The 25,129-nt window shown below is 60.6% G+C and overlaps 8 protein-coding genes across 8 annotated transcripts; 5 read left to right on the top strand and 3 right to left on the bottom strand.

Annotated features, from left to right (window-relative positions):
* Window positions 1-5: 5 nt before the first annotated feature.
* On the bottom strand, window positions 6-944 carry COLE_06104 (uncharacterized protein; the record flags this gene model as incomplete). The annotated part of the gene is made up of 3 exons (XM_018426848.2): window positions 6-388; window positions 440-643; window positions 731-944. The coding sequence occupies 3 exons, from the start codon at window positions 942-944 to the stop codon at window positions 6-8; spliced, it is 801 nt and encodes a 266-aa protein (XP_018277262.1).
* A 254-nt stretch (window positions 945-1,198) lies between these two features.
* Window positions 1,199-2,621, bottom strand: COLE_06103 (uncharacterized protein; the record flags this gene model as incomplete). Its single annotated transcript, XM_018420924.2, has 5 exons — window positions 1,199-1,426; window positions 1,543-1,754; window positions 1,786-1,924; window positions 1,958-2,297; window positions 2,560-2,621. The coding sequence occupies 5 exons, from the start codon at window positions 2,619-2,621 to the stop codon at window positions 1,199-1,201; spliced, it is 981 nt and encodes a 326-aa protein (XP_018277263.1).
* Window positions 2,622-3,563: 942 nt separating this feature from the next.
* On the bottom strand, window positions 3,564-5,301 carry COLE_06102 (uncharacterized protein; the record flags this gene model as incomplete). Its single annotated transcript, XM_018426203.2, has 6 exons — window positions 3,564-4,159; window positions 4,200-4,605; window positions 4,642-4,790; window positions 4,829-4,898; window positions 5,012-5,052; window positions 5,157-5,301. The coding sequence occupies 6 exons, from the start codon at window positions 5,299-5,301 to the stop codon at window positions 3,564-3,566; spliced, it is 1,407 nt and encodes a 468-aa protein (XP_018277264.1).
* A 1,062-nt stretch (window positions 5,302-6,363) lies between these two features.
* Window positions 6,364-6,993, top strand: COLE_06101 (uncharacterized protein; the record flags this gene model as incomplete). Its single annotated transcript, XM_018419536.2, has 1 exon — window positions 6,364-6,993. One exon carries the CDS (start codon window positions 6,364-6,366, stop codon window positions 6,991-6,993), a length of 630 nt encoding a protein of 209 aa, XP_018277265.1.
* A 9,323-nt stretch (window positions 6,994-16,316) lies between these two features.
* Window positions 16,317-18,675, top strand: COLE_06100 (uncharacterized protein; the record flags this gene model as incomplete). Its single annotated transcript, XM_018426147.2, has 5 exons — window positions 16,317-16,525; window positions 16,580-17,246; window positions 17,493-17,868; window positions 17,925-18,279; window positions 18,315-18,675. The coding sequence occupies 5 exons, from the start codon at window positions 16,317-16,319 to the stop codon at window positions 18,673-18,675; spliced, it is 1,968 nt and encodes a 655-aa protein (XP_018274902.1).
* Window positions 18,676-19,353: 678 nt separating this feature from the next.
* Window positions 19,354-20,802, top strand: COLE_06099 (uncharacterized protein; the record flags this gene model as incomplete). Its single annotated transcript, XM_018425659.1, has 1 exon — window positions 19,354-20,802. One exon carries the CDS (start codon window positions 19,354-19,356, stop codon window positions 20,800-20,802), a length of 1,449 nt encoding a protein of 482 aa, XP_018274903.1.
* An 805-nt stretch (window positions 20,803-21,607) lies between these two features.
* Window positions 21,608-22,528, top strand: COLE_06098 (uncharacterized protein; the record flags this gene model as incomplete). The annotated part of the gene is made up of 6 exons (XM_065626458.1): window positions 21,608-21,686; window positions 21,717-21,804; window positions 21,842-21,905; window positions 21,938-22,168; window positions 22,246-22,334; window positions 22,366-22,528. 6 exons carry the CDS (start codon window positions 21,608-21,610, stop codon window positions 22,526-22,528), a joined length of 714 nt encoding a protein of 237 aa, XP_065482269.1.
* A 1,172-nt stretch (window positions 22,529-23,700) lies between these two features.
* Window positions 23,701-25,094, top strand: COLE_06097 (uncharacterized protein; the record flags this gene model as incomplete). Its single annotated transcript, XM_018426124.2, has 4 exons — window positions 23,701-23,768; window positions 23,943-24,288; window positions 24,383-24,906; window positions 24,944-25,094. 4 exons carry the CDS (start codon window positions 23,701-23,703, stop codon window positions 25,092-25,094), a joined length of 1,089 nt encoding a protein of 362 aa, XP_018274905.1.
* Between the last annotated feature and the right edge of the window lie 35 nt (window positions 25,095-25,129).

The raw sequence follows: 25,129 nt of genomic DNA, 5'->3' as shown, positions 1-25,129 counted from the left end.
ATGCATTACTTCTGCGCGTTGGTCCACATCGCGAGCTGTTCGCTGTCGATCTCCGCTATCCTCCTGTCGACCTCGGCCCGCTTCTTCTCCAGGCTCGCGAGGTAGTCCTCATCGCTCAAGCGCTTGACAGGCAAAATATGGGAGAGGACACTCATCACGCGGCCCGTGATGGGCGCGTCGCCGCGCCGCTCGCCGGCGGGCTTGGCCGGCTCCTCAAACGCGACCATGACATCGACGGGCCGCTCGTCCGCCCGCGCTTCCGCGCCCTCCCTTACGCGCTTCGCCAACACTTCAAGCCGCCACACCCGGGTCTGGTTCACGAGCCCCTGCCCGACGGTAGCGAGGAGCGCGGTGGTGAATGCGGCGGGGAGGAGCGTCCGCGGCCCGCCTGGCGTCAGCACGTTCCACGTAGTCTGGCAGAAAGGCTGCGCGTACTCACGCGTAAACGCGCTCAGCGCGCCGCCGGCCGCGGCGGCCGCGACCGCAGAGTCGAGGAGGCGGTCGGTGCGCACGTCCCACAGCGTCGTGGGTTGCTCGGAGGGACGGGCGGCGAGGCGGGCGTCGAGCTCGTCTGCGCGGCGCGCGTGCGCGCGCGTCGCGCGCGCGCCCAGGAGGATGGGGGACACGAGGTATTCGCGGGTTCCTGGGGTTAGGGAGGGGGTGGGGAAGGTCGAGAGAAAAGTGGAGGAGGGGGGGGGGGGAAAGAGGAGGAAGAGGAGAGAATACCCACCGAAGAAGAACAGCGACGCAACGCCAAAGTTGATGCCCATGTTCACGCCGAGTTGGAAGGGGTTCTGCCGCCGCGCCCAGCCCAGTGTGCCGCCGGCGCCGGCGCCGGCGAGCGCGGAGAGCACGACGGCTTGCGCGACAAACAGCGGCGAGTCTGGGTCGAGCGGAAACTCGGCGGACGCGAGCGTCGTTGTTGGGCGCTGGGGGTGGGCCATGATCGTGGAGAGATGTTGAGAATGCGGAGCGGAGGGCGGAAGTGGAGGTCGACAAAAGCTGGACTTTTGGAGGGCGCTGTGGAGATGCGGGGTCGGAGGTGCCTCACAGCGCGGTTCACTGCCTAAGGCTCCTTCCTACCTGCGCCCAGTCCATCGCCGCGCTTCCGCCTCCGCTCTCCACCCCCTCACAGGTTACATCTTTGTTCTACAACTCTCTCTGGCAACGTGCGGCCCTCCTGCTGCCGCCGCGACTCCTAGATAATGCCCGAGCTCGGCTGGAACTCGTCGTTCTCAGGAGGATATGGGCTCTCGGGCACCTGGTTGAGCGGGCGGCCACGCGAGCGCGAGCGCGCACTGAGCCCCTGCTTGGACATGACAAAGTCGTCGAAGCGCGCGGCGTACTCGGGGCTCCAGCGCGACAGTGCGGGGCGGCCGAAGATGATATCGTCCATGGTCCACTGCATGCGGGCCTTGTCGACGGTCTGGGGTTAGGTGTGCTCCGAGGGTGCTCTTCAGCGCCTCTGCATTCTTGGTTCTCCGTTTAACCCGCTTCCTTCCCTCCAGCCCGATCGCTCCACTATCGCCGCAGTAAACTCACAGGAGACGTCTCGTTGTCCGGGCAGATCACATAAAAGTCGCCGTCGTTGAGCACCTTGTCGAACATGAAGTCGACGGTCTGCTCGGCGGACCACGCGCCAGGCGGCTTGGTCTTGAGACCGCCGCCGCCGGTGAGGCCCGTAAACACCCAGCCGGGCACAAAGAGGTGCGCGCTGCAGATGCACTCCGGGAGGTTGCGGAGCTGGTACGCGACTGCCTCAGCGCTGCCCCCGCGGCAACTCACGCTGTTCGGTGAACACGCGCACCATCGCCTTGGAGACGTTGTAGCCGGCGTTGCCGGGCGGGTTGGTGATGCCCTGCTTCGAGCCCGTGTTGATGATGACGCTCGCGTTCTCCTGGCGCGCCATGAAGGGACCGAAGGCCTGCTCTTAGCTTTAAAGCAGAAAAGGACGCACCTGCGCGACGTTGATGATCCCCTGCCCGTTCGTGCCTAGCACGCTCGCCCAGCCGCTCTGGAGATCCTCGAGATCCCGATCCAGGCTGATGGCGGGACATGGGCGGGAGATGCCCGCGTTGTTCAGGAGGATGTGGACCTCGCCGTGGTGATCCAGGACCTTGTCGCGGAGGGCAACGACCTCGGCGATGTTCGAGACGTCACACTTGACCGTTAGGATGTCGCCGGCGCCCTCGGCCTTGGCGGCTGACGCAGCGGCCTCGAGGGGCGAGACGTCGACGAGGACGAGGTTGAGGTTGCGCGCGGCGAGATACTTGGCCGCGGCAAGACCGATCCCCGAGCTGGGGTTAGATGACGGCGGTGGGTGAGGGAAGGTTGGGCGGGGAAGTGGGCGGATGTCGGCGACACAGCTGGTGAACGCTAAGGAGCTCCGAGGCCGTCCTCGTCCTCTGAATATAGCAGCGCCCAGCTACCGAGCTTCCCCCGCTGCCCGACGCTCGACTCGACGGCTCTCGCCAGAGCCTGTACCTGTCTACGCCGACGGCCGTCGCCGTCGTCACCACACACACCCTCCCCTCCTGTGCCTGTCCCCGCTGTACTCACGCAGCACCAGTAATGACGGCAACAGCGCCAGCATGTGCGATGGTGGTAGTCGTGTCCTCCATTGTGCTTGCGAGTGAGAGTGGGAGAAAGAAGAGAGTGAACACAAAGCAATCACTGACGATGACGGTCGCAGCTGCACAGTGTCCCCCAGAGTGCCAGAATCGAGGGAGCCCCAGCTTATCACGCGATCGTCATGCGGTGGTCTCTTCTGAGTGGCTGTCGGAAGCGGCATTCGGATGTTACGTCATCCCACGCAGCGCGATTAGCGCGGTGGACTGAAATCGCGCTGAGGGCAGCGGCAGCAGTAGCTCAAGCTATAAGATCGAGAGACAGAGACGTGGTCAGGAGCCGGGACGCGAACGCCAGTACGCGAGTAGTGCGGCACGCCAGACACGCAATGGGTTTCTCAGAACATTGGATCTCGATCTACTTCCAATGGCGCGCGGCGATTACATACCGCCCCCGCCCCACTTGGGCTACTTGGGTAACGGCTTCGGCTTGGCCTCTAGTGATGGCACACCCGGCACAGGAATCAGGATGTTGCAGGAGCTTGATCGCGCACGAACCGCCCAGCTGCAAGCGGCCTCTTTAGTCGTCAAGACTCTCTTCTCGTCTTCTTTGCGAAACACATGCTCACCAATTCACCAAGAGCACTGCACACGATCACACAAACTCTGGCACAAACTCCCGCTCACACCACTGGATGCCGCACCCGTTCATATCAATCCTACTCTATGCACAATGAAACTGGTGGGAAGCCGTGCTGGGACGAGGTGAGGGCTTGTGTGGTGTGGTATATCGCTTAGTAGACAATGCCGTCTACATGTGTTGATGGTGTAGGGTAAACAATCAGACATCGAGAGAACAACGATTAGTGGCATGAAAGCCAACAGCAACAGGCAGCGAGTGGGTGGGGTAATGATGATTGTCGTGGTTCCGAGCCCATGAAAGAAATAAACACGTCTAGGGATGGAAAAAAAGAAAAAAAGAGGTCGTGGCGGTCGCTACCGGCAAGCGCGGCAGGTGATGAATGACAAGAACCCACCGCGGTTCTCGCGATACTCTGGGTCTGCGTGCTGCTGCGAGTTGCCCTGCTGCCCGCTTGGGCGCGAGTTGACGTTCATGGGCGAGATGGGCTGCGCGCCCTTGTTCGGGTTGGACGCGTCATATCCGTAATCGCCAGCGTTCATCGCGTTGGCCGCGAAGGGGTGCCCGCCCTGCTGCGAGTGGTGTCGCGAGTTTTGGTGCGATGGAGCGGCAACGTTGACAATCGCCTGGTTGCTCGCGTTTGGCTGCTGCGAAGCCGACTTGCGTGCGCCTCGCCCTGTCCCACCACCGCCAGACCCGTTACGGAGTCGGTCAACACGGTCACCGCGGTTGTCGCGGTTGCGCGTTGGCTGCCTCTGAACGTCGGCCGACGAGTGGGATGTGCCAGCCTCCCAGCCCTTGCCGCCGTTAAGCATGTTCCAGTCGTACACCTGGTCGTCGACCTCGCCGGCATTTGCCAGTGCGGTTGCAAACAGGTCACGAAGGAAATCGTAGTCGGGGGTCTCGTCAAAAGTGAGCTTGCGAACATAGCTGAGGTAGATTGCAAACTCGGCTGGAGGTTAGTTGGGAACGATCATTGAAAGAAAACTCACAAGGGTAGCCCTCGCCGAGCTCTGCAATCGGTGTCGACTGCTTCTTCTCGCCAATCTTCTCGTATTTCTGCTTGTTGGTCGCGGCCTTCAAACCCTGCCACGGCAGACCGCCGCGGAGGAAGTAGAAGAAGACGTGGCCGAGAGCCTCGAGGTCATCACGGCGCGACTGTTCGCGACCCAAGTGAGTGTTGATGGACATGTAGCGGGCGGTTCCACTCAGGCTCTTGCGCTCGCGGTAAGGAATGTGCTGCTTTGTCTTTGGGTCACGGTACTGCTTGGCCATTCCAAAGTCGACAACGTGAATTGTCCCTGCCCCCTTGGTCCCGGGCCGCCCGATGAGGAAGTTGTCAGGTTTGATGTCTCGGTAGATGAGATTCTTCTCGTGGATGGTTTGAACGCGAGAGAGCTGTCGTCAGATTTGCCCCAGTTTGGCATCACGTACCATCTGGCGAGCGGTCATGCAGCAAGTCTTAACCGAGAACTTGCGCCCACACATGTCAAAGAGGTCCTCAAGCGAAGGTCCCAAGAGGTCGATGACCAGGATGTTGTGCAGACCTTCCTGGCCAAAGTAGTAGACCTGGGGGATACCAGCTACGCATGTCAGTGATAGTGAGGCGACGTCGACTCACGGCATCCGCTCAAGATCTTGTAGCTACGATACTCGTCTCGAAGTTGCGGGGCATCCGACTTGCGTGGCTCCTGTAATACGGTTAGCCCAACCCTTGCGCACGGGCCGAGGAGAGTCGGAACAGGTGCTCGGAACTCGAGGGCCCAGTCGCCTCTGATGGATGGACAGCGAGAGCTAAACTTACAAACTTGATGGCGACAGTCTGAGAATTGAGCAAGTTTGTACCTGTGAGGGTCAGCGGGGGAGGACGGCGTGGAGGGGGTCGTGTGGGATGGATGGCATGGTGCGATGTGGCCTTGGACCAAGCAACACAATGATGCAAGACTGACCTTCAAAGATGACGCCGAACGAGCCCTCTCCAATCTTCTTGCCGACCTTGTAGTGTACACCGACGATGTTGCTCGAGCTGGAAGAGTGGCTCCCTCCCGAGAGGTGAGCGCCCGGGTTTGAGGCGATGACATGGGTGGTTGCCATGTTGGGCGATTAGCGCGGGGGGGTTGTCGCGGGGGAGGAGGAGGAGGAGGAGGAGGGGGAGGAGGAGGAAGAGTAAGAGAAAGGAGAGATGGAGGAGGAGAAGGGTGACGAGTGATGGACGGAGGGGGGGGGGAGCGTGAAAGGTAGAGTTGAGAGAGATGGAATTGATGGATTCAAGGGATGGCTGTGTGTTGCTGGGCCGAGAGGTGGAGTGGATTGAGTGGATTGGGCCAACTGGTCGATGGGTGGCCTCGGTGGCTTGAGCGGGGAGACCAGAGACAGGAATCCAATGCCCCCTTAGGGGTGGCAGGCGGCCAGGCGGGGCGGGGGGGAAACAAGGGGAGAGGCTTGTGTCGGGGCCGATGAATCGGAGAGCGAGTGCAATGTCTATTTCAAGTTGCACGATGCGAGAGAGAGATGCAGAGATGCGAGGAGGAGAAGGAGGACGAGGACGAGGACGAGTTGGAGGAGCTCGAGCAGGTGGAGTAGTGGTGGACGGACAGAGTGTGCTCCAAAGAGGAGAGAGGAGGGACGAGGAGGAGGGAGGAGTCTAAGGCGGTGAGTGGCAGCCCGTGCAATGCGTCTAATGCGGAGAAAGCCAACAATAGCCTGCCTCCACCTTTCAAATAGCCTGGACAATAGCAGCAGGGTAATAAGAGGGGGTATTCAAACGCGACATCCCCCGCATCGCCCATGTTGCCCATGTCCGCCCACATAGCGGAATCAATTCCTCCCGGCCGGTCAAGTTCCAGCCATGCACCCATCAAGCCACCCAACTTGAGACCCTGCCCTCCATCTTCTGCCACATCCGCAGATCTCCCGGAGTTTCGGCATTTACCACGTGCAAACCACGATGAGCGGACACTCCTTACCTCTCCGCCTCATTCTCCATGCTTGCTCCATGCCAACGTGTCAACATCTCAACATTGCATTTTGCGCAATCCCCAGATCTGCAGCTCTACCGCGCCACACTGACGCGCACCCCGCCGGCCAGGCTACAGGCAGGATGGAGAGGCTGGGGCTGGATTACACAGCTCCACTGGCCACTGATCCACTTCCTCCATGCTCCACAGGAGCATACCACACGCGTGCCGTGGCGTGCCGCGTACGCGTGTTGACATGGGAGTTGGTGTACAGTACAATCAAGAGTCCGGAAGCCATACGTGGTGCGTTCGTATGATCGTCTGCGTACCCGCATGTCATTGTGTCTGTCAAGGTTGCAATTCGCAAGCAAAGTTGAAGGAACGGAAGCCTTGGCCTTTCGCCTCGTTCGTAGCCTTCGTGGGATCGTGGGAATACTGTACAACCGCCTTCCGGCACCATTCACTGTTGAGGGATTTAATCCAGGCGCGCAGGACATGCCACGCCTCCTATCCTGGATCTACTTGCGTCGAGCGCGTCTGGGGACCATCTTGCCGGGCCGAGCTGAGGCGCGGTGAGCCCCGCCGCCGATGCCGGTGTATGCCAGTCAGAGGAGGAATGCTCACGATGCCAGCCAGGAGAATCGGGGGCCAGTACGCCCTACGCCACTGGTATACTCATCGACCGGTCTGGCAAGCTGGCAAAGCCGGCAAGACCATGCCCGGCGTATTTGTCCAAGATCTAGGCCGCGCAGACGTGCCAGCCAGTGCTCGTAGCCTGACCCTGCCACGGCGCAAATTACAAACCGAGATGCCGAGTGGATCTCGATAGCGCAGATGCACGGGAGGGCAGGCCAGTCGGCAGTCAGCGATCGGCGATCGGCGAGCTAGGCCAGTCGGCCATCTACTGTACAGTAGTACAGTAGGTCCTCCCGGAGATCTCGTCCGCTGCAGTTACTCAGTGCTCGCTCGCGCTCGCTCTTTCGTAAAGGCGGCGCGATGCGATGGCATGAGGCCAAGAAATAGCCGCAAGTGCCAGCTTGCTGATCTAATCAGCCCTGAGACGCAGGGACTAACAGGGCCAACACAGGGTCGGCGAGAGTCTCGAATGTTTTAGCGGGGTCGAAGGGTCCGATGGTCTGGGACATCTCCTGTACAGCTGTACAGTACAGCACAGACAACGGCCCGGCCTCGGGCGACGCTACACCAACGCAAAAGCAGAAGCAAGCACGACTGCAACACGCAATGCGGACCCTCAAAGAAGCAGTGTCGTGGCGCCAGGCGCATGGAGAATAGCTTAAACGAGCTTCGGCCGACCGCGGGGTCTGAGCCACGCTGCCGGCTTAGGGATCAGGAACACAGGGGCCGCCCCAGGGGGTTACCATGGATCGGAAGTGGGCTCTTGTCTCGTGTCGCAATGTTCCCAAAACGAAGCTGGCGACCGCAAGACAGATCCCAAATACAGATGCAGTACAGTGCATCGAGTAACGCCCGTCCCCCATCCCCCAACCCCCATCTCTCGAGTCTTGGCTTTGGAAGAGCGCGACTCTGCAAAGTGCAAAGAACATGTTGCCGGCACCGTGGGCGCAAGCAGACTTGGTTTTTCCTGATAAAGGAACGGCTTCTCCCTGAACCCACCCTGAGCCCTGGAGGAACTGACGCCGGCGGGGGTGCATGACCGCTTGAGACTGGCTTGTGGCTCAATTGCTCATCACCTTGGGTACAGGAGTATTGGATGCTTGCAGCGTACGGCGTACGGAGTGCGTGCCGGGACATTACAACACTACAGTACAGGTAATCGCCCAATAGGCGTGGGCGGAGAAGGAGACAATGCCGACAGAGACTTCTCTGTTGATTAGGAACACGCCAGGACATGGACACGGCCTGCCTGATCGGGAAACCGCCAATCCGGCCTTACCCTTATGGGCGTAGTGGCCGCATGTGGTGGAACATTACCCCGCTCGTCACCGCCATAATCTCCAAAGCGGCCAAGCTGCAAGCTGCTGCCGTCAGCGTCTTCCGCGTCCTCGTCCTCGTCCTCCTCGTCCTCGTCCTCCTCCTCCTCCTCCCTCCCTCATGACTCATGAGCATGACTGCGTCCTCATCGTGGGGAAAAAAAAAAGATGCATCTCTGCCTCGCGCCTCGCCTTCCGCCGGCCCAGCTCCCGCCCCTACCCCCCCCCTCCCCCCCCCCCCCGCCTTCAGGTCCCCGCCCTGCCCCGCCATGCCGTAGTTGCTCCGCCATCCCCACTCCCCCCACTCCCTTCTTCTGCCATCTATCGCTATCATCCCTCTCCCGGGTACCCGAGAACACGGCTCGGCGCCCTTACATACATACTCTCTCTCTCTCTTGTACATGTATACTCGCAGTCGTTCGACTATCTTGTTGCCGTTGATCCATCCTCCATCTCTCCGATCTCTCCATTGAAATTCAACCTCTCTCCGCGCCACGTCGCTCCTCGCCCATCGCTCAGCGCTCAGCACCGCACTGTTTTGCCTGGGACCCGAACGTGCTCGACCCTTTGCTTTGCGTCCCCCTCGTCGTACCAAACTTTAAAGGCTACCCCCATTTGAATTATTGATTACTGCGGCGTTTGGCTGATTCACCCCTTCATCCGTCCCCCCATCTAAGCCCTCCTCCAGAGCGGACCCATTACGTCTTGATTAGAGTGCATTATTATTTGCATTACACATTTCGTCCCCCTCCCCCCACTCTCTACTCCCTCCTCCTCCTACCCAACAACATCCTCCCCTCTCCTCCTCCTCTTTCATCTTCATCCTCCATCCCCCCTCAACCATCTCTCTCATCGCCAACTCTTTCCCCCCCCCCTCCCCCTCTCCCCATCACCTAGGCCCGTGCCCACAACGCACCGACAGCCTTGGGCGTCACCGTGCCCTCGACCACAAAGTCGAGGCATATACACCTAAAACCCAAAAAGTCGGCTGTGCCCGAGTCTCGCGCTATCAAAGCGACACGACGCACCGCAAAAGCTTGACAGCCTGTTCGCAAACTTTCACATATGTGAAATGTGAAACTTGATCTCACCGTACGAGAGCGCGCTTACATAGTTCAGGAACTCTTGTGTGGAACTCAGGGTTTTCCCTGATTTTCCCTGATTTTCCACAAAAAGCTGTTCGCAAACATTTGTAGAAGTTGTGTGAAACGCAAAAGTGATGTCATTAGCTTCCGCTTCTTCCACACGTCCTACAAACGACAGAATTGGCGCGAGAGCCGTTTTCCTTGTGTGAATGTCAGGGTCCGCGCGGTGATATGCAGGGGTAGTCTTTGACACATCATTTCTAACTTGTGAAGATCCCGTCTTGCCACTCGCTGATCAACTTGTGTACTCGATATCCCTGCTCGCCTTCACTTCATCCTTCTATCGTACGCTTGACCATGTCGCTCGACGACTTCTCTCTGATTCTCTCTCAAGACGAGACTGTCTCGCCAGCTCAGCCCATGAGCTCTCAACACGACGCCTGGGCGCTTGTGGCGACCAATACCTCGTCCACACCGTTTACTTACCGGCGTCGCTCAACTTCAATCGCCGTCTCTCGAACTGACCGCGGAGACACTGCGCTATCCTGGTCTGCGTCTCCGGAGCCGCGCCTACGTGAGGTTAACTCCACTCTCCCTCCCGTATCACCGTCTTTGCAACTATTTTCCGGAGAGCTCGTCCAGGCCTCGCCCGCCCTCCCAAAGCGCCGACGCGATGCCGATTCAAGTGGCACAGACGCGAAAGGCAACGTGAGGTGGACACCAGAAGAGATAAGTGTCATGCTTGATATTTACGAAGAATTCTTCGTGTATGTTGCTAGCGTTGACCGCGCTGACCAAAGACAAGGTGCAACAGGCGACAATGGTGGCAAAGCGGCGCAATGGCGGCACATCGCCAAGAAATGCAGCGAGTTATATCCTGACAGACCCGCGCGCAACGCTCAAAGCTGTATCAACAAGTTTGGCTCCACAAAACGCACCTACTTCGAGGTCAAGGAACTTCTTGACTGTTCAGGCTCCGGGTGGGACGAAGAGAAGTGTCTCGTCGCCGGTGACGACAATTTCTGGAACAACGTATGGCCGTTACCTCCCAATGCAGCCTAACGTTCAGGTTAAACCCAGCCTGCGAGCCTATAGACGTACTCCTTTCTTGCCATACAGGCAGATGGAGCGCATCTGTGCTGACAATCGGGCAACAGGCAAGGGTGTCGTTAGACCTGGGGAGTGGCGTCACGTCCCGGAATCGGAGGCGTCATTCGAGACTTCGCTGATGGTACGTTGATCCTCCCACCTGTTGGCTCATCTCTCAGGAACCCTCTGCCGACGACTCCGGCGAGCAGAGTTCGGCAGCTCGCGCTCGGAAGAGGGTGTCTTCTCCTCGGCGGAAGGCATACACGTCTGGCAAGATCACACACGCGCAGAACCTCAGCGAGATCAATCAATCAATCCTGAGGCTGAGTGAGGCTCTCACTCCGAACATCAAACACTTGGAGCCCGACATGACCAACTGGATAATGTCGCAGGTCGACATCCCCTACTCTACGCGCGCCCAATTCTGCGTGGCGATCATGGATCACCCGGGTCAGTTGAAAGTGCTCGGTTTCCTAGCCGACGAGGCGAAACGAGTCGATATGTTCCATCACCTCCTTAACGAGCACCTCCGATCGACCAACCAGACCGAGCTTTTGTTCGACTGATCCTCCTCTTGCGTGTGTAAGTACACGAGGTGTGTGTCGAGCCGACAACGCAGAATTATCCCCCGAAATACTAGGAATTCCTGGCTGACTCTGCTTGCTGATGCAACGGTGTACGCAGTTCTTCCAACAGCAACTGAATGGGCGGCCTGCTGAGCCTGCTGTGCAGACCTGTCCGTCACCTGACTGCCTTGAGGGCGTCAATATCAAATGTGCTATTCGGTGTTGTTGCGCCCTCCCTCGCTTGGGCTCACGCCGATGAGCGTCACTCATTGTTGCAGGCGCGGTTGCGAGGGCAACAGCGCCTGCTCTTGGATACTGACTCGATCCACTGACATGTCCGTCATCCTCATACCTCATTACAGATCGGTAGGCGTCATCACTTGGTGACGGGCGCGTTGCCCCTCGGCCAGCCGATCCCTCTAGGCCGAGGAGCTCGATCTGTCCGACAGCGCATATATATCATGTCTCAAGGCTCTGACACGTCCCCAACTTTCCCATCTCCCCCATCCCCTCATCACCATGGCCCAGCCCACCCCCAACTCCCAGCCTCCCCCACCTCCCCGCCGCGATCCTCCTGCGCGCAACCACGATGACGACGACGGCGGCGAGCATGAGACTGAGGGCTTGCTGTTTCGCTGTGAGTGCCACTCTACGATACGACAACTTACTGACATCATAGTCCCCTTTCGCAATGTCGTTGAGCCGTGGCCCGAAGTCCGATACGCCCACGCGAACGTCAACGACGAGTTCGTCAATGACTCTCGCAAAAATTCAATCATCATGAACAAAGCGGCTCCTTCGCGCTGGCGACGCTACATCGCCCCCCCCCTCCCCCCCCTCCCCCTCCACCTCCAAGATCTCGGTCAGTATACTGATCTGATCGAGGAGGAGTGGAGCCTCGAGTATCTTGATTTCCTGCAACAAGATACTGCGTACAAGGTGAGCACAAACTGTGACAAGACTGACATGCAGAACTGCGAGCAGGCGTGGCGCGTGCGGAACGACAACCCGGTACCCCGCACCCACCCCTGCGAGAGCTGCGGCGAACGCCTGACACGCCGTCAAGCATTCCGCGTCGGCTGCCACGGTGTTCCCGGTACGTCGTGTGCCGAATGCGTCGCCCTCAAGACGGGTAGCACGTGCAGTCTCTGCAGGGAGACTCTCACCAAAAAGGCTGTGAGTACCTGATGACACCCAAGCTGACTTTGTACAGTGTCGTGAGATTGGGGGGGCAGACATGAAGGCGAAGGTCATCGACATCCTGTCGACATACGTCGACAGGGAGATCCGGGTCGCCGAGACGCTCCTCGAGCGATATCGTCCAGACGACCCCATGTACATGGTGTACTTCGAGAAGTACACCGCGAAGAAGTACGAGATGGAGGAGCTGATCAAGAAGGTCCGCGACGCCGAGCTGCCCGAGAACCCGGGCTTCAACGAGCAGCTTGGCAAGCGTCGCTGGCTCCGCTGATGGCGCTCCATCTCCCTTCTTGTACCATACTGTACTGTGTAATGCACATGTTCATATACCCAGTTCTACCTAGTCCGAGGTGCACGCCAGTTGTCCCACATGGATTGTGCAATCGCATCACGTCGTGCCACGGCCTCTTTGAACTGCCTCTTGGTCACCACGTCCCTCATCCCAAGGATACCGATACCCCGCGTGCGGCCGAACGCGTTTGAAGGCTCCAGCGGCTCGTCGTCGTCATCATTGTCATCATCGTCCCAGCCTGGATCAGCCTCGGCAGGATCTTCAAGAGGCCTCATGGCCGCGGCATCGTCTACATGTTTGGACCGCAGCATGTTGTGGAGGACACAGACGGAGAGAATCATGAACAGCTGAGTGCGTACGGGGTACTTCGTTCCGTGTGCAACAATTCGAAAGCGATTCTTCAGAACGCCGAAGATGCGTTCGATGACATTGCGGGCTGAAGCATGTCGAAGGTTGTAGAGCTCCTTTGGATTCAAGGGACTGGGGTGAGCCGACGTCGTTGACTTCATTACTGACGCTTGCCTACCGCGCGCATACTCTTTTAGATGATAGCGCACTTGGCGATAGGGGGTGAGGAGATGGGGGCTCATGCCGAAACCCGCATCAGCGAGGAGAGACCTGCCCTCAGGTATGCGCAAGTCGGTGTTGAGGGCCTCCGCGAAGAGTGTTGAGTCGGCGGCAGATCCCTCAAAGCCGACGAGGAGGTAGATAAAGCGAAGGTCCATTGAGCATACGGCTAGGACATTGAAGCTCAGGTTGCCCTTGCGATCGCGGTATCGTTGGCGGTCCTCGTTCGGAACGTGGGCCGGGATATGGGTACCATCGATAGCGCCGATAACGTCTTTGAAGTAAGGGTGGAACTGATTGCTGTTCGCGAGCTGGCTGGGAACGGGAGTGTTGGCCTTTGGCATGGATATCCACCTCTCGTAGAAGCTCCGCTCGGTAAGTGCGTCGATAACCTGGTATACATGACTGTATGAGCGTTGAATAACGGCAAGAAACCTACTGGCTGATGGTTGAGATGGATTTTTGGAATGTCTCGGCCGCATGACGAAGACCTACGTTGGCGCGGCATATGTAGAGGAAGTGTGCGAGTTTTTCTCCACTCTGAATACCTCGCGTGGACCGGAGGGTAGAGCGGCTCTCAAGCTCGTGTAGAATGAAGCGGAAGGCGCTGGGCTCGACACCCAAGTGGGCGTGCATTGCGCCGGGATGGTCATGACGGAGCCACCACTGAAGTTGTTCGCGAGACCTATCAGGAAATATGATGAGAGGAACTGCTGTGAGCTGTGGAGTATTTCTCAAGACAGCTTCGATTGCGGTCATGACGAGCACAACGGCAGAAAACTCTTCCGCTGAGTGGTGGGAGTCCGACATGATATGTAAAGCTGAGACAGGCTGGATCAGATTAAAACCAGCAAGATCAGTATCGCGAGATCGACGACATCAGCAACATGGACGCGCCGCAGATCAGGCACGATTAGGCCCCGTGGAGCGTGGCAATACGTAACAACGCATTTCGCTCGTGGCGTGCATAGCTTTCACACAAGACCCTGATTTCCCTGAAAATACGAATTATTCCTCAATCATTAAGGGTCTGTGAATATTTCATTTCCACAAAAATATATGTGAAAGTTTGCGAACAGGCCATGAACTGTTCTTTGCAACACTCGATCAAAGTCGTCAATCCCACTCCTCCAACTTCTCCCTCCCTCCCTCCGCTCCTCTACTCCACCTCTGACCACTCTCTCGACATCCCTCCCCCCTCCCCCCTCGCTCACCCCCGCCCCCTCCAACGAGCACACTCACCAACAAGGCTTCCGAGGATCGCCAGTTCACCGGCGCACTTATCCAGGATCAGCACCGACCGCGTCCGTGTACCGCAGTTGTCCTCCTTCTGCCACCTCGCTATCCGGCTCCCCTCGCTCGTCTGATCGCCAGCCTGGTTGCTCGGCTCTCCACCTCACCCTCACCATCCCTCCCGGTTCATCCTCTCGTACGCAGCCCCCCCCCCACACCGCCCGTGCCTTGGTCGCGTCCACCATATCTTTAACCGTCTTGGCGAGTTGCACGACTACCCCTAACTCGCTCCACGCCGACTCGCTTCTTTGGCGAGCATTGCCATCCTCCTCCTCCTCCTCCTCCTCCTCCTCCTCCTCCTCCTCCTCCTCCCGCTCCTCGTTTGGGTGTCCGACACACTCATCTCGGAACACCGATTCGCTTCCTCTAGCCCGCGCCTCGCGTCGCTAGTATCTCAATCTCTCCCCTCTCATCGACATCCACAGTCGAGGTCTAGGTGAGTCCGCTTTCCATTGGTTCTGTCTGCACGAGCGACAGGGTGTGAGGTGCGGTCTGTGCACGCCCCCTACGTCACGCTTGCAGACCCGGGGGGGTGTAAGAAGAGAGCGCGGCTGTCCTTGCTCCATCTGGTGATATGGTGATCATTCGAGTCCCAGCATTGCGCCCGGTTTTCTGGTGGCGCCCTGTATAGCATAGACTCGTCTGTGCTCTCCAAGCCATCCACAAAGTCCGTGACACTTGTCTTCGGGTCTCTCGGGTCGTGTGGCGGACGTAGTGCTGTGTGCTCAAGAGGAAGATCTGTCTGATCTCTGAGGAATGGTCTCGGACCACCTTGGCGCCCGTGATGTGCGACCAGGCGAGGAGAAAAGTCGTCTCGCCTCGAAAACACATCCACACACACGCACACCCACCCATCATCTCGCTTGCTTGTCTCTCCCAACTGAGACACCATTGAAATGGTGTCACGAGAGTCGTCAAGGCAACCCACTCGCGGCTTTTACTACTACCACCACCACCACCACCACCACCACCCACTCTCAAGATCATTGCTGACACCTCCTCTTCTTCCCAGCCTCGACTCTTTCGTTGCCGTAGTGACGTCCACACCGCCCTTCTCCCCCTTCCACTCGTTCTCGCCAAACGACTTTCACTCGTTCGGCCACTCGCAGCGTGTCGTGGACCCATCGACAGGCTTCTTCCCTTCTGACCCGCTGTTCGCCGAGCCCTTGGGGGCCAGCGGGGTTAAAGAAGACGTTTGGTTAGGAGGTACCGCTCAGTCGACCTCACCGTCATCGCCATTTACGTACGTCGCTCGCCCATCGCCCTCACTCTCACTCTCTGACTTTGGCAGAATAGATTCCCAAACCGATTCACAAGCTGGGGGGGATTACCAACCCCCGGCGCCCGAGAGCAACACGAGTGATTCGCCCTCGACAGATCACCATCGCAGAGGTTTTCCCAACCTGAACATATCGCTGCCACCCACGGGCCTGCAGCTCGCCCAGGGTGCTTCTCCTGCGTCTCTTGTGAGCTCGGGCGCCGCCTTCACAACCGATTCTCTTTCTATGAACGTCGACCCGGCAGAAGATTACTTCCGGTTCTCGGACGCAGCGCTTCCTTCGGGCCCGAGCGACGGTGCTGAGGCACTCAACGCCTCGGTCTCTCTCCCGCAGTCGGCCCGTCCGACACCATCACCCCTCGGCGGCGGAGCTGCCGGTCCCATGGTTGGTGGCATGATGCAAGCACAGCAGACCCAGTACCGCCTCCCCGCGTCCCAGCCGTCAAGCCCCGTTCGCGGTGTTTTCATGTCTGGACAACAGCAGTTCACCATGTCACCAGCCACCGGCCGTCAGCGGAGTACAACGGTGAGCGGCATTTCGCCGTTTGATACCACCTTTGGTGTCATGTCCGGCTTTGGAGGCCCTCTCCAGCTTCCGCAACAGGTGAACGGGGGTGGTGCAATTTCAGCTCCTGTGACAGCTGTTCCACATCATTTGGCTTTTATGGCTCTCCACTCTCCGGTGGCGACACCTCTTGGCGGTTCCACCTCGACTGTGGGGTCAGTCGCTGCGTCGCCAGTGACAGAACGCACTCAACAAAATCCCTTTCTGGGTGGAGACATCAACACGGCGCCTGGTGCACAGACAGGCACCGCCGGCGATGTCACAATGGAGGACGCCACTACCCTTTCGTCTCGGAGGTCATCAGGCGCGAGCCCACAGAACACCGCCGGGCTGACCGGACAGGGAGGGGTTGTGGCGTCTGCGGTCCCGAGCGCAGCGTCGGGGTCAGCTGGCGCGACGGGTGTTGCCCCGCCACTGTCAGCCAATGACATTACCGAGCGTCTTACCATGGAGAAGCTGACTATGCTTGACAAGTGAGTCGACGATGTGGTATAATAGACAAAGGAAGCGTGCTCACCATTCCTCAGCATTGTCAGTGAGGCCCAAAGTGCGAGGGCGGCTCTCCTCAGCGGTCAAGCCGATCACCTCCCGGTCGCACTGAACAAGATCAGTAATCAGCTCGACAAAGCCGGTGAGCTCGGGTTTGCCCGCACACCCCGCGAGACGACGCCAAACTCTGGGTCAAACAACAGCATCTCTCCGAGAAACTACTCTCCGTCCGCTCAGTCGAGTCTCAACGTCCCCTCGCAGCAGACTCTGCCAGTAGCTCCAGCCGCTGCCCCGGGTCTATCCCTTCTCCCGCCACTGCCGATAGGCCAGCCAATGTCCTCTGCAGCGACGACAGCTGCGGCCTCTACCAACGCATCCGCGGCTGCCTCGACGGTAGCGTCCGCCCTCAGTTCGCCCGTGACCTCAAGTCTTATGCGCCCGGGGACCAACGCCGCCGAACTGGTTGTTGGCACAGCACCTCCTCCTCCTTTGGTACACTCGCACTCGTACCCCAACGGCCACTCTCTGCCAGGTCAAGTTCACCACGCGTCTGCCCCCGTCCCGACAACGCCTGTCAACGCAACATTCAACCAGGCTGCTATGGGTGTCCATATGCCCGCCGTGTCCTCGCCACTGGCAGTGCTGCCACCGTCCCGACCTGCAAGCCCCCGCATGCACCAGCAGCAGTGGGGAATGCCCGACAACGTTGCCGCCGCTTCAGCTGCTATGGCCGCTGCTACGGGCCACAGCAGCATGCTGGAGGCTCAGCAGCAGCTCATGCAGGCTCAAGCTGTCCAGAACATGCACGCCGCCATGATGCACAACCAGTTGGTTCAGCACCAGCAGATGCAGCAGGCACAGCAGGCTCAACAGGTTCAGCAACAGCAGCAGGCACAGCAGGCGCAACAGCAGGCGCAACAGCAGGCGCAACAGCAGCAGCAGCAGCAGCAGCAACAGCAGCACTCTGAGGCGCCCAAGTCCCGCCGCCCCTCGCTCATCGAGCAGCGTGCCGATGGACGCCCGATTGCTCGCGCGCGCAGCTCGTCGTCCGCCAAGCCTGGACAGCAGCTGAGTATGAGCACGAGCACAAGTGTCCCGCCGTCCGCGTGGCAGTCCCGTGCCGGCTCTCCAGCTGATGATGATGATGACGACGACGACGATGACGACGATGATGATGCTGCTCAGCGGCGTCCCAAGCGCAGGCGTAGCTCGGCTGGTCCGGACGCGTCCGAAGTTGGGCCTACGTCTGGCGTTCACATCTCGGATGATGTTCGCAGCCAGCTGGATACGATATTCCAGGAGTTCTTGAGCAAGGTGTGCTCCAATCGTAAGTCGTCCTGTCGCGACGGGACCCCCCCCCCCCCCCCCCCCACTGACGCCCAGTCGATGCTGTGGACAGCAAGGGCGAGAAGCTTCACCAGGTGCTCATGCCCAAAAAGATGCAGCGCCTGGACGAGTCCCCCGACTACCGCCCTTTCAAGTTCCGCATCCAGGCATTCACCAACGCCTTCCACGAGGAGCTGATCGCTCGTGGCATAACTGAGGAGACCATGTCGATCAAGAAGGTCAAGGTGTATTTGTGGCACCAGGATCTGATCTCGCGCTTCAATGCCGACGGCAAGAAGGCCAAATCAAAGGGCAACCACATCTGGCACATTGATGCTAAGAAGCTGCCGGGCGGTGGCTGGATCTTCCGCCCCTTCAAGCGCAAAATCATTGGTACTCCTCCCACCTTTGCGTAAGTTTCTCGTGGAGGTGCTTGGCTTACACCAGCGTGATCAACCAGCGGTACGAGTGGGAGCCCAAAATCTGGGACCCGATGGCCCCCTCGAGCAGCATCAAGCCTACGTTTAGCTCGCCGCCTGGCTCGCTCCCCCACTGGCTCAAGTGGGAGGATGGCAAGCTCACCGGCATCCCGGACCAGCCGCACATGCCAATCACTGTGCATGTCAAGGCCGACTTTATCGACGGCGCTCACCGCCCTGCCTCTGCCACAACGGAGTTTACCATCCAGGTGGTCAGCATGCCGTTGCCTATGGCCGACGAGGCGGTCTTTGGCAACCCAGTGATGCAGTGGGCGCCTGATCACACGCTTGGCATGCCGCCCCCCATGCCAATGGTGCAGGGCTCGTGAGTGTCCCTTTGCTTGGCTTTGACTATGGCTTTGGCTAACGACCAGCATGCCCTTTGGCTCGGTCCCCATGTACCAAGCCCAGCCGGGCTTTGGTCCTTGACATGACGAGCCTTCCTTGCCTCACCTCTTGTTTTCCAAGGTGTAACAGTCTGAAATGACCTGTGTGACGTGACATTGTGCGCCTTCTACAGGTAGATTACCACTACAGTTTGCGCGTGGGCTTGCGCGCGTTGCGTTGTTTGGCGTGCATGGAGCACGCCGTGTGTATTGATGACGCCGATGTATAGAGCTTTTAGGCGAAAGGTATGGGCGAAGGCCCATGGGGGAAGCGGAGCGCAAGCGAGGTGCCGAGGAGTGCCGCGAGTGAAGCGGTGCAGGATGCGAGGGACTGCATCAATCCACGATCCGCCAGACCGAAAGTCTCGGGTGGGGTGAACCGAGATCGAAGCGGAGGTATAAGTTGGCCGCTCTGACTCCGCTGAGCCCGCTGACAGCTGGCTGCCGGCCGCGTGCCTGAGCTCTGCCGACTCGCCGGTCAACGCGCGTCCCACCGCCATTTCGGCAGTAGTCTTCTTCACCTCATCGACATACATATGACCTGCAATGGCCCACTGATGCCCCACGCCGCACGCTAAACACACCCCACTCACAAACTGACCTGGTGACACCCATGGCACCATGGTAATCAAGTTTACCGCCACGAGCGTCGTCTCGCTGCTGCGCGGCGCGGCCGCCGCCGCCCGCCACTCGCCGAAAGCGGGGACGCTGCACCGCTTCCGCGCCGCCCTCCGGCGCGCCATCCACACGATCCACCCCACCGCCCTCCTCGACTCGACCCCGCACCTGCCAGGCTCGGGCCGCGCCGCCGCGCGCGTCGCCCACCTCTCCCACTTGGCGCCCAAGCACCCCCTGGGCCCCGTTAATGGCGCCTTCCGCACGGGCACGTACCGGCCGGGCGCCCGCGCGCCCCGCGGCGCCGCCCTCCCCGCCCACGTCGGGCTGGGCAGCGCACGCACGTTCGCGACCGCCCCCGCGGCCGGCAGCATCCCCAGCGCGGCGGGCAACGTACCCGTCGTGCTGCGCGCCTTCTCCCAAATCTTCGACGACGACAAGCTCGCCGGCCCCCTCCCCACCGCCCGCCGATACATCCCCTACCGGCGCGAGCACGGCTCGCGCGCTTCGCGCCCTCGTGCGCGCCAGCTGCGCCGCCCCTCCGCCGCCTCCTGCGCCTCGGGCCGCAGCATCGGCGAGCAGCTCGCCGCCTACTTCCCCTTCCGGCCGACGGAGGAGACGGCCCTCCCCACGCGCCCCGAAGACCTCGTGACGCGGGGCATGAGCGCGACGCTCGCGCTCCCGCTCTCGGCGTCGCTCGACGCCCTCCTCGCCCCTGCGCCGATACCCTACGCGGACGCGCAAGTCGGCATCGGCGTTTTCGCGCGCCTCTACGACGGCGCGGAGCCGCTGCACGCCGCGTACGCGGCCGCCGGCGCACGCATCATCCCCCTCCTCGCGCGGATGGAGGCACTCGGTCTCCTCCACCCCGGCGCGTGGCCGCGCGTCGCCCTCGCCCTCCAATGCGACTTAGGCCGGCCCGATATCCTCCGCGTGACGTTCCACGACCGGTGTGCCGGCGACGTACTCGCTCTCCTGGGGGATATGTTGGACGACGGCCGCTTCGCGCTTACAGACACGTACGCGCTCAGTGCGGCGGAAGAGGCGGCGATCGCAGAGCACTGGGACAGCGTCGCGCCCGCGCCGACCGTGCCGGCGCCCTCGCCGGCCGATACGGTGTCCCTCGTCATGCCCACCCTCGACATGACGCCGACGCCCCTGGGAAACGCGTACTCGTACGCAGACGAAGTCGAGCCCGCGTGGCCGTCGCCCAGCGGCGCATCCACCCCGTCCGACGCGTCCTCCCCCTCCGTCCTCGACAGCTGGGCGACGAGCCCCGCCCTCTCCCGCTCCCTCAGCCTCGACTACCTCGACTTTGCGTCCGACTCGGACGGCTGGTCCGTGTCCCCGAGCGACGCGGACGCCGAAGTCGAGGCCGCGGTGGGGAGCGTCGATGTCGGCGAAGTCGAGGTCAGTTGGGTCGGCCCGGGCTTGAGCTTGGTTGATTCGTGGTAAATCTGGAAATTATGCAGTAGGTTTGGCGGCGGGGCACCGAGAAAGGGGACTTGCGGCTGTTTGGAGTCGACGCGTTCGGTGAGACGGAGATGGTGATGGCAATGGCATCTGAGAGCAGGGCGAGGGGTTCCGGAATGCCGTGAGGGATATTCGGCCTCTGACAGACGCTCATACTCATCCCCCGAGGCACGTGCATGAACTTTAGCTGGGATGGAGCTCCCGGAATGTGAGTTATCAGCGTTCGGGTCGAGGCTGCTCCGCGGTTGTGCGATGGTTGGTTCAACCGGGGTACAGAGGCACGTATCGCCATGTCGCGAACGAAAACGCCCTGGCGAGCGAGCGGGGATGGGCGGGATGGCGGGATGGCGGGATGGCGGAGATGTGGGGCCTGGGGAGGGCGGTGCGCCGGGTGATGGTGGGTCCGTGGTCGCCGAGAGCGGGGTCGGATTACGCGGGAGATCTGAGGAGGTTGTAGTTCTGCTGGGTTATACGGCCTTGATCAGAGACGACAGGAGCAGCAGAGTTGTGAGGGGGCGAGTAAAACAATGTAAAATGCAGGGCAAGAATGGCGTGAGAGGAGGAGGGAAGCAGCAGGTGCAAAGACATCACATCTGACAACCTCTACACACCCTCGCGGATAGCCTAAACCCATGACCGATAGCCATGGGACACGGTGAACACAATCGAGTGGCAGCCACACCCACCCCACCCGCCACACTCGGCTGCACCGGCTAATTTCCACCCCGTCACCATCACCACCTCCACCAACCCTTCCACCCTTCCTCCACCCACTCGTCCACAAAACATGCTCGCGCTCCTCCTGCTCGCGCTGCCCGCCCTCGCGCTCGAGCTCACGGGCCAGCTCGTGAACTCGCCGACGCTAAGTACGCGCCCCCACCGCCGCGCTCACACAGACACCTCGACGATCCCGCTCGACGCCTACGTCGATCTGGACTTTGGCCGCGCAACCGCCCCCTTCCGCGCCGACGGGAGCTTCACCTTGTGCGTGCTCCGCCTGCACCTCCTCTTCTGACGCCAGCGGCGACGTCGCGCCCGGCCAGCACATCGTGCGGCCCATGGTGCGCGGATACACCATGACGGACGTGAGTGCGCCGCGCACAGCTGACCCCAGCTCATGGTCACCGTCGGCGACGACGGCGCACACGTCCAAGCCTTCATCCCCGGCAAACAGGCGCTGCCTGTGTCGTCGGCGTCGCTCGAGTTCCCGCTCCGTGTCGGCGCGGCGTACGCGCAGTCGTACTATACCGAGGCGAATGCGATGAACATCCTCGAGATGCTCAAGTCGCCCATGGTGCTCATGATGCTCGCATCGGGCGTGCTGGCGTTTGCCGTGCCCAAGATGACCGTGAGTGGCGCAGTGCGCAGAGCGGTGGGCGTGGAGGGGTAGGGGGAGGGAGAGGACAGGAAAAGCACTAACGCCAGGCCGGCATGGACGACCCCGAGTTCGCGGCAGAGATGGTCGCGCAGCGCAAGCGCATGAACGCCGCGTCGCAGATGGACTGGACTGGAGCGTGGGTTGTGTTGCGTGCGCGCTGACGGAAGCCTCGCGAGCCGCCTTGCTGGCGAGCAGCCGGAGGGCGGGAGCGTTTTGCCCGCGGGCGCCGCCGTCGGCGCAAGTGGCGGAACGGCGTCGCCCGGGCCTGGAGCTGCGCGGACAGCGGCGCGCGGGGGCGCGGCGAAGCGCGGTGCTGCCAAGCGGCGATAGGCTCGGTGATGCCGAAAGTGGACACCGAGTGCGGAGAGACTGTTGGCTCGGGACATCGGTGCGGCATTGCTCTGGGTCCTCTGATGCTGCTGGAACGATGGCATCTCTATCTCTCGATTCTTGCGGATACTGCGGAAACTGATGGCTGCGCCAAGCTGCGCTGGTGCTACTGACACTGGTCATCGAGGGGAGCGACGAGAATGCGATGGCCATCGGGTCCCGCTTGGGACAGTGTCTCCGGGTCCGGATGAACTATAGTCAGCGTACCCGTCCCGGACATTGGCGCGTCGCGATGATGAGGCCGGGCGTCGTGGACACACGCATGCACCTCGCCACAGATGATCACAACTGCGGCTGCGGATTAACAGCTCTTGATCGATCATTACGATCGCGGGAGTTGGATGACGCCGAGGCGGCGGTGTCGAGCACTGCATGCTGCGCGCGAGGCACCAAACGAGGAGCAGATCGAGCTCCAGTCTTGCTGGCTCACTCACTCACTCCTGGCTGAGCAGCCACGACAGCAGGCCATCTCACGCCCGGGGTCGCCCATCAGCGTCTCATCGCCTCATCGCCCCGCCGCCGCATTGCGCATGAGCCATGGAGCCTCGAGCGTGTGCTGTGCGCGTCGGGTCATACTGTTACGTCAGCAGATAATTAATAGAGGTGGGCCGGCTGCAGGGTCTGGAGTAAGGGGAGAGAGGGACGTGCGGTGCACCCCCTATGTATGGGCCCCTCGGGTGGTGCGCCTGGATGGGAGGGAGGGTGGAGGGAAGGTGCCGAAGAGGGAACGGCGTGTCCCACTCGTGGACAACTCTTTCCTCCCATCACCTTCCTCGTCGTCCTCGTCGTCGTCGCCATCATCCTCGTCGTCGCTGTCTCTTTCTCTCTCATTCTCTCATTCTCTCTCTCCCTCCCACTCTCTCCCACTCTCCCATCCCTCTTGCTCGTCGCTCTCTTCTCTTTTGCCCCCCCCCCCACCACTACCCATTCCCCCTCCCGCATCGCCCCATCCAACCCACACCTCGCGCGTCCCGCGTCTCAGCACGGCCTCCCTCCCTCCCTCCCTCGAGCCGTCAACACCATCACCTCCTCCTCCTCCTCCTCCTCCTCCTCCTCTTTCCATCTCCCCTCTCTTGTCCTCTTCTCTCCTCTTCTCTTAATTCCACATCATCATGGCCCGCAACCGCCTTCAGCAGTCGGTATGTCGTCCTCTTCCTTCAGCTCCACCACAGGGCGCACCGTGCGCATCCCCGTCCCCCTCACGCGCGCTTGTCCCAGCACGCTCCAACCCGTTTCATCGCATGCGCTGACTTACTAGGGCGTTCCCCAGCAGTACGGGTACGTTTCCACCGCGCGTTATCAACTCGGCCGGCGCCAACTCAAGCACCATCTAGATCATCCTGCTAACACACAGTGACCACTCGGCTCCCGGCGGCAACCCATACTCCGGTAACCCGTACGGCGCCGCCGAATCCCAGCCTCTTGCCCAGAACCCCTACTCGCAGGGCGGTGGCGGAGCGTACCCGAGCTACCCTCCAAACCAGCAGGGAGGTTACGCGCAGGGCGGCGCCGGCGCTGGTGGTGGTGGTGGTGGTGGTGGTGGCTACAACTCGTACGGCCAGCAGGACCAGTACTCAACTGGCGGTACCAACGGTGCAGGCGGCGGTGACTTTTGGAGCCAGCTCAACCACACCAATGCTCTCCTCGGTGACCTCCAGCAGTCGATCCAGGCCGTCCGCACTGCGCACTCTCAGACTCTGGTGAGTTGGGTCGAGTCGTGTCCGAGCTGTGACATCTGGTCAAGCACGGCGCTGGAGCATCACGATATTTTGCGACATGGAACTGACACACCAGAACTCGACCGACCAGCGTGCCGTCCAGAATGCCGACAAGGTTTCAGCCGATGCCCGTGCCCTGCGCCAGCAGTGCAAGGATGCCGTCAAGAACCTGTTCAAGCTCGCAAAGGGAGACAAGACGCTGCGGCCTCAGGCTGAGGCGGCGTCGAAGCGCTTCACTGGCCTCCTAAATGAGCACCAGGTCATCGAGAAGGAGTACCGCCAGAGGAGTAAGGAGAAGGCAGAGCGCCAGTACCGCATTGTCAAGCCCGACGCGACTCCCGAAGAGGTTCAGCAGGTCATTAACAGCGACGACCCCCAGGTGTTTGCGACTGCGCTCCTCAACTCGGGCCGCTACTCGGAGGCTAGAGGCGCGTACAAGGAGGTCCAGGACCGTCACACCGAGATTCTCAAGATTGAGAAGACCATGACTGAGCTGGCCCAGATGTTCAATGAGATGGCCATGCTCGTCGAGCAGCAGGACGAGGCTATCACCAACGTCGAGCAGCAGACACAGCAGGTTCACCACGACATTGACCAGGGGTGAGTTTTGTCGTTTTAGCTTTCGGCTGATACCCAGCAACGTGCAGCTCGACCAGGCAGTCATCAAGGCCAAGAAGGCACGCCGGAAAAAGTGGATCTGCTTCTGGATCTGCGTTATCATCTGTATCGCCATCGCTCTCGCTGTCGGTATTCCCCTCGGTATCCAGGCCGCCAACAACAACAAGTAGATAGTCGCGCATCAGACTGTGTCGGACCCCCTTTC

This window comes from Cutaneotrichosporon oleaginosum (assembly GCF_008065305.1).
Source record: "Cutaneotrichosporon oleaginosum strain ATCC 20508 chromosome Unknown ATCC20508_contig05, whole genome shotgun sequence".
Lineage (NCBI taxonomy): Eukaryota > Fungi > Basidiomycota > Tremellomycetes > Trichosporonales > Trichosporonaceae > Cutaneotrichosporon > Cutaneotrichosporon oleaginosum.
Note: the sequence above shows the minus strand (reverse complement) of the source record. Positions and strands in the feature narration are given on the sequence as shown.